The following is a 7022-nucleotide window of genomic DNA, read 5'->3' on the forward strand; positions in this document are numbered from 1 at the left end:
TCCTGAGCACAAGGCCAGCAGCAGAACTGCAATCTAAGGAATCCACAGTAATTCTGTTTGTGGGGCTGAATCCTTCCTGTGGGTTTAGATCCCCTGCTTCTTACTTCCTAAGATGCAGCTTGACCAAGGTCTAGATTCCACAGCCAAGTGATCCCTCTTTCCCTTTTCCGCCACCCACCCCCACCCCCAAGCCCAAGCAATTCTGCAGGAGCATCCAAAGAGATGTGGGTAGAGATTTTCCTTTATTCATTTTTATTTTGGAGAGGAAGGGCTGGAGCGAAAAGATGATGCCAACACACTAGGCATCACAATGACTCTTGCACATGCAGGGCACTGACGGGCACCCACTCTGGATCTGGTGATTAACAAATGTGCCTAATGACGACAATGTCCCCACAGCTGCAAAAGCCCCCTTGCTCCTCCCCATTTTTCTTAATTTCAAGACTTCTACCCATACCCACTCAGGTAGCCTTGTCATTCTCAATAAGTGGATCTCCTACAAATTGGGTTTTTACTCCTGTGGGCTCAGAACCCTGACTCCCCCCCCCCAAAAATAAGCATGCATCCCCTAGAGATACAGGCAGATTGACAGGATGCTGGAACACGGAGAGATGGCATGCTTCATTTCTCATCATCCTCCAGCTTGGGAGAAAGGCTGCCCTCCATCTCGCCAATGAGAGATGGGAAAGAGCGTTGAGGACATACCGCTTTCCCATCTCCCCAGGACCCTGTAGTAGGGCCCCGCCATTCACACCCTGAAGTAGGACCTTCCCAGATTTCAAATAAACCGGCAGTTGAGAAAAAGACATGTGGGAGCTAAGAGATGTAGGGCTCAAGTGAACATTTAAACCAAAATTTTCTTCTTGCCCAGTTTCTGTTCAATCCAAAGGTCTCTTCCTACTCTCCCAAGGGGATTTCTGATGCTTGAAGCCCCCAAATCTGGCTCCCAGCCTCCCCAGCAATTTGTGGACCCTGTGGAGTATTTTTAGTTGCCACAACCCCTCACCACCCAGCCTCCCTGCGTTCTCCCAGAGGGGTCTTTGGTTCTTCTCAGTGTCTCTCCCCACTGGTCTGCTGTACTGTCCTGACTTGGAGGTGCCCGGGGTGGCAGGGGAAGGGTCAGGTGCCCTTGCTTTCTGTCCTCTCCTCGTCAGCTGTGTGGGCATTGCTGACGGTTCGAAGCTGCCCCTGGGCGGCAGGCTTCACCGACAGGACCAGGCGTTTGCGGAATGTCTCGCAGAGCACGATGTACACAAAGGGGTTGAGACAGCTGTTTGCGTAGCCCAAGCTGATGGCTGCGTTGTACAGGTAAACAAAGGTGAGTGTTGGGCGGCTGATGGACAGCTGGGTCAGCTGGAGCACATAGTAGGGAGCCCAGCACACAAAGAAGACCAGGCAGATGGCGATGGCCGTGCGAGTCACCCTCTTTGTCCGCAGCCGGATGCTGCGTTGAGAGGCCGGAGCTACCGAGGACATCATGCGCTGCAGGATCCTCACATACGCGGCTGTGATGACTACGAAGGGCAGGGCAAAGGCCAGGAAGAACTGGTACAGGGTGAACCAGTAAAGGTCAGTGTCTGGGTTGGGCAGGCGGATGCCGCAGCCCACCGTGCCCCCTGGGAAGGGGATAAGCCTAGCGTAGAGCCACACGGGGGTGATGCTGATGAAGGAGAGGGCCCACAGGAGGCAGATCACCAGGGTGGCCACAGAGGGCTTCCGGAACTTGGTGGAGGAGATGGGGTGGACAGTGGCCAGATAGCGGTCAATGGCCATGGCGGTCAGGATGTAGGTGCTGGTGAACTGACTGTTGGCGTCCATGGCCGTGATAAGTGTGCACATGGTCTCCCCAAAGTGCCAGACACCATTGCCCATGAGCTGGTGGATCATGAAGGGCATGCCCAGGAGGAAGAGGAGGTCCACCACCGAGAGGTTGATGATGAAGATGTCGGGGACATTGCTGCACCAGTGCAGTTTGGACTTCTTCACCACCGCGAAGATGACTGTGGAGTTCCCAATGATGCCCAGGAGGCAGATGGTGCCGAACACAGAAGGCATGATGATGTTGATGTAGGAGACACTCCCTGTGCGAGGAGGTGGCCCTGGGGACAAAAGGAGCAAATGTTGACCATTTGACATGGACTCCTCTCCAAGGGCTGACATCCTCCCGGCGTCCTCAGCCTCCAGTGATGATGTGCTTGCCTACCTCTTTATCTTCTTTCCATTTCAGCTCAGGGTTCACCATTCATCTGGAACCCTTTCCTACCATTCTCCCTCCCACACTGTTGCTAATCCTGTCCCCTTGCCCTCCTCCACCAGTTCCCTGGCTAATCCTACCAGATTTCTCCCACACCACCTGTTAGTTGAAGGACCCAGTCCTTTACTTCCTGCATTTTCTCAGAAGGCACAGAATCAAGAACCACAGCTATCTGCAGGGAATTATTCTGTGGGCCCGTAGGCTTTAGCAGGAAACCTCGTCAACATAGCCAGAAGGACATGAAAGTGTGTGTGTGTGTGTGTGTGTGTGTGCACGCATTCGGGTGAGCAAGCGCATGTATGGATGGGTGCATTCATGTGTTTTCTGTTTGCAGCCCTGATCATCTCATTTTAGAAATCGCTAGTTGGAAGCTGTGCACTGATTCCTAGGCATATCTGTGGGCTACTGTCTTGTGAAGGGAGGCTTTTGCCCATCAGGCCCGCAGCCCTCCCTTCTCCTGGGTTCCTATCAGGGAATTCCTTGGTCTGTATCTTCTGAGCCTGGGCTTCCCAAGTGAGCAGAGACTGAAGCTGTGTTGCAGCCTAGCTGCCTGAGAATTTTCTGCACACAAGCCTTTCCTCTTTTTCCTTCACCTCCTTCAGAGCTAGAATTTCGGGGCATTTCAGCTCTGGAAATGTCAGGAAGCTTCATTCACCAGGAAAGTTAATCCCCTCATGGCTCTGTGAGTTAGCCCTTCCCAGGGGTTGGGAAGGATGTTTCAGATCCCATTACTGCAGTTTCAGTAAAAAGACAAGGGGATCCGTGAATGAGTGAGCTTCCAGCTGTCTCCTCACATACCATCCTCTGGCTTCTCTTGCTTGCTTTTCCAGCCTGGAATTTTTTTCTGCAGAGCATTTGGAACTCATGGGTGAGTCTTCCCCTGTCTCCCTCACCCGCGGGCCACTTCTGAACGTGCCCTTGCCCTCTTCTCTGCCCCTGCCCGTGCTGCCCCTGCCTGCCGCGCCCCCTTCTCCCCTTCCCCTCCCGGCAAAGCCGACCGCAGGTCTCAAGCCCAAGAACTGTACTAAAGTTTCCGGAGCAGTTTGGCTCAGAGGTGAAACCTTCCATTTCCCAGCCCCAGCGCAGAGGAGGGAGGACTCCCCTCCAGCACTACTCACCGGCCGCGGTGAGGTTATCGGGGCCATCGGAGGTGTTGCTGGCATTGGGGCCAGTGGGCAGCGGCGAGGCTTCCAGGTCCATCCTGCCGCTGCCCGTCGCCGGCTCGCCCGTCCACCCACGCAGGCTGCGGCAGCGCCGCCCGCCCGTCCCAGAGCACGAGCCCCCCAGTCCGGAAGGGGGTCTTCCTGGCGGTCTGGCAGCGTCTGCCGCCTCCAAGCCCCGCTCCTCTCCCCACTCCCTCCTTCCCCGGCTCCCACTGACATCACCTAGACACATTAACATTCGGAAGCAGATGCACATTAACCTCTTCAGTCCCGAGCAGCAGCTCCCCGCTTCTGACTGCCTGCGGAGCCTCGGGGCCTTGCTCAGGCAACCCCATCAGGGAGGGGGCTTCCTTTCCTTCCCACGTTCTCGTCCGGCCGTGTCTCCTGTGCTTGCAGGAGCTTGCATGTGAGGACCCAGGTCCCTGTGAGGACAAATGAGAGAATTCTCCTTCTCCGGAGGACAGAATGAGCCTGGCCTAGTCCCTAACCCCAGATGAGGGTGGCTGGGCCAAGTGGCAGGGGCCAGAGGGGACTCTTCACAGATCTTAGAGATGGCAAGCTCAGACCTACAGCACCAGGCCACCCTCAGCTCTTTCCCAGTGCCCTGCTGGATTCCAGCCAGCTTCCTGGCTAGACCACCAGCGTCCACCAGAAGCCGCGTTGTTGGCAGCTGAGCTGCTGACCAGCACTCAGAGATGACGCAGGTCACTCTATGCTGGTGATGGCCAGGGTCTTAGGGACCAGCAGGGGACAAACTACCCTCTGCACAGAATTGAGGACCAAGCTTACAGAGATTTTATTTTTCTAAATGCTCTGAGGTCTTCCAGGTTTTACCTGGGACTTCTTGAGACAAATTTCAGAGCATAGCACCCCCCCGCCCCACCCCCCAAAAAAGGTTGTCAACCAGGAACAGCGTTAGAGGGCAAAACCTTAAGTGAATTCTTGGCCAAGGTGTCCGGCCGCCAGCCTCCAGTGTCCTCACAGCCAAGAGCTGCCACCACACCTACTGCCAGACTCCAGAGCAGGGGCTTCAGGGTCACCACAGTCTGATCCCTACATGCTTCTTCAGTCTTACTTATGAATGAGTTTCTTTCTTTTTTTTTTTTAAGATTATTTTATTTTATTTATTTGACAGAGAGAGACATAGCAAGAGCAGGAACACAAGCAGGGGGAGTGGGAGAGGGAGAAGCAGGCTTCCCGCGGAGCAGGGAGCCCGATGTGGGACTCGATCCCAGGACCCTGGGATCATGACCTGAGCCGAAGGCAGACACTTAATGACTGAGCCACCCAGGCGCCCTTATGAATGAGTTTCATCCAACAAATATTTATTGAGTACTTACCACTTGCCAAGCACTGTTCTAGGTTCTGTAGTGAAAAAAAACCAATAGGGGCCCCTGGATGGCTCAGTGGGGTTAAGCGTCTGACTCTTGATCTCAACTCAGTTCTTGATCTCAGGATTGTGAGTTCAAGCCCCACACTGGGCATGGAACCTACTTAAAAATAGTTAAATGAACGGTGGCACCTGGGTGGCTCAGTCGTTGAGCGTCTGCCTTTGGCTCAGGTCATGATCCCAGGGTCCTGGGATCGAGCCCCGCATTGGGCTTCCTGCTCTGCAGGAGGCCTGCTTCTCCCTCTCCCAATCCCCCTGCTTGTGTTCTCTCTCTCGCTGTGTATCTCGCTCTGTCAAATAAATAAAATCTTAAAAAAAAAAAAATAGATAAATGAATAAAAAATAAAGTCCCCAAGTCCCTGTTCTCATGGAGATTACATTCAAGTTGGGGTGAGGTGGGGGGATAGAAAATATACAAAAAATTAAAAAGACAAATTCTGAGGTTGGTGATCAGTGCTATGAGAAACGAAGCAGGGTGAGGGGGCCAGGGAATGCTAGGGGAGGTGGAGGTTGCTATTTTACATAGGAAGGCCTCTCTGGGAAGTGTTTTAAGAAGAGTCCTGAAGGAAGTAAAGAAGCATGCTTGGAAATAGCTGAAAGAAGAACTTTTCAGGTAGTAAGACTAGCCAGTGCAAAGGCCCTGCGGCAGGAGTGTGCTGAGTGTCTTTGAAGAACTATAGTAGAGCAAAGAATGATAATACTGGCTATGGTAGAGCAAAGGAAGATTAGCAGATGACCTCAGAGAGGAAACAATAGGAAGGGCAGATCCTGTTAGGCCTTGTCAGCCATTGTAAGGACTTCGGCTTTTCTTTTAGGTGAAATGGGGTCACCAGAGAGTTTTCTGCTCAGGAGGGACATGAGCAGACATGTTTTAAAAGGATCAGTCTAGGGACACCTGGATGGCACAGTTGGTTGAGCGTCCAACTCTTGGTTTCGGCTCAGGTCATGATCTCAGGGTCACGAGATCAAACCCCTCATTGTGCTCTGCACTCAGTGTGGAGGCTGTTTGAGATTTTCTCTCCCTCTCCCTCCGCCCCTCCCACTCCTGCTTTCTCTAAAATATATAAGTAAATTAAAAAGATAATAAAAGGATCAGTCTGCTGCTGGATAGCAATTGAAAAGTTATTTTAGCTTGGGTTCTCTTGAAAGCAGAGACTGAGAAAAGGACTTATGTGCACATGAGCTTTTCTGAGAGATGACCCAAGAAGCAGGCATGAGGGCGTGGGATAATGAGACGGGAAAGGAGAAAAAGCCAACCTAAGGGTATATTAGTAATGTCACTGCTGCGGGCAGGAGCTTGAGTTTACCAGGATCCTTGAAAAGTGCACAGTTTCCCAGAATTATCGGCCTGAAGTATGGGAAGCAGGAACATTTATCCAGTTACCCTGTCCCCCACTGGTTGAAGGTTGCCCCTGGGGTGTTAACTCTGCACTTTGGGGTGCATGGATAAAGCAGGCTCCTATAGCATCAAGTGTTGATGGGGCAGAGAGCAAAGAGATGTGCAGCTCACACTCGAGGCAAGAAGCAAGTAAATCTTGTGCTGGAACCAAAAGGACTCCGACAGCATTGAAATCCAGGGCAGAAGGCAAACAGGTATGAGGTGTGCACTGGAGGCAAGACGTTATATGCACTGGATCAGCTGAGCTCATATATGACTGTCCACTGCAGTTGGAGGTGAAGTCAGAGGTGACTGGGGGATATGTCATGTGAGTTACCAGAAGCATCCAATATAAAAGGCTTCTGCAATAATCCAGTTGGAAGAGGATGGTGTCCTAGATCAGGAAGGTGGAGGTGGGGGAGAAATGGTGGGCTTCTATATATTATGTAGAGCCCAGAGGATTTGCTGAAGAATTGGATGAGACATGTGTGAGAGAAAGAGGCATTGGGGTGATGCCCAGCTTTGGGGCCCAAACAACTGGAAGAATGCAGCTGTCATTTACTGAGATAAGGAAGTCTGTGAGAAGAGATTTGGAGGAGAAATTAAGAGTTCTGTTTTGGATCCATTATTCAAAATGCTTATTAACATCTGAATGGAAAATTTGGGTGGTAGTCAGATTGGAGTCAGAAGTTCAAGGGAGAGGTCATGCCTGGAGATAATAACGTTAGACTGATGACTCTGGATGAGCTCACCCAGGGAGTGCAGGTGAGTACAGAAGAGTTGTGAGGACTTGGCCGTGGGGCATTCCAAAGCTTACTGGGTGGAGAAAATGAGCAT

General features: G+C 52.1%; 1 protein-coding gene across 1 annotated transcript; it reads right to left on the reverse strand.

The window, feature by feature from the left end:
* Positions 1–236: 236 nt before the first annotated feature.
* MCHR1 (melanin concentrating hormone receptor 1) lies at positions 237–3479 on the reverse strand. Its single transcript, XM_045866827.2, has 2 exons — positions 3373–3479; positions 237–2099 (listed from the first exon to the last, which is right to left on the reverse strand). Exons 1-2 carry the CDS (start codon positions 3452–3454, stop codon positions 1120–1122), a joined length of 1062 nt encoding a protein of 353 aa, XP_045722783.1. The 5' UTR covers positions 3455–3479; the 3' UTR covers positions 237–1119.
* Positions 3480–7022: the final 3543 nt, after the last annotated feature.

The sequence above is a fragment of the Mirounga angustirostris genome, unplaced genomic scaffold, assembly GCF_029215605.1.
Source record: "Mirounga angustirostris isolate CCGP_5_RB_7025 unplaced genomic scaffold, mMirAng1.0.hap1 SCAF_5, whole genome shotgun sequence".
Classification (NCBI taxonomy): Eukaryota; Metazoa; Chordata; class Mammalia; order Carnivora; family Phocidae; genus Mirounga; species Mirounga angustirostris.

Excerpts from the sequence above, each read along its gene's own strand:
- MCHR1 (XM_045866827.2), bottom strand. The coding sequence starts at position 3,454 with ATGGACCTGGAAGCCTCGCCGCTGCCCACTGGCCCCAATGCCAGCAAC. Across the intron at positions 2,100-3,372 it reads CGATAACCTCACCGCGGCCG|GGCCACCTCCTCGCACAGGG; the intron begins GTGAGTAGTGCT and ends TTTTGTCCCCAG.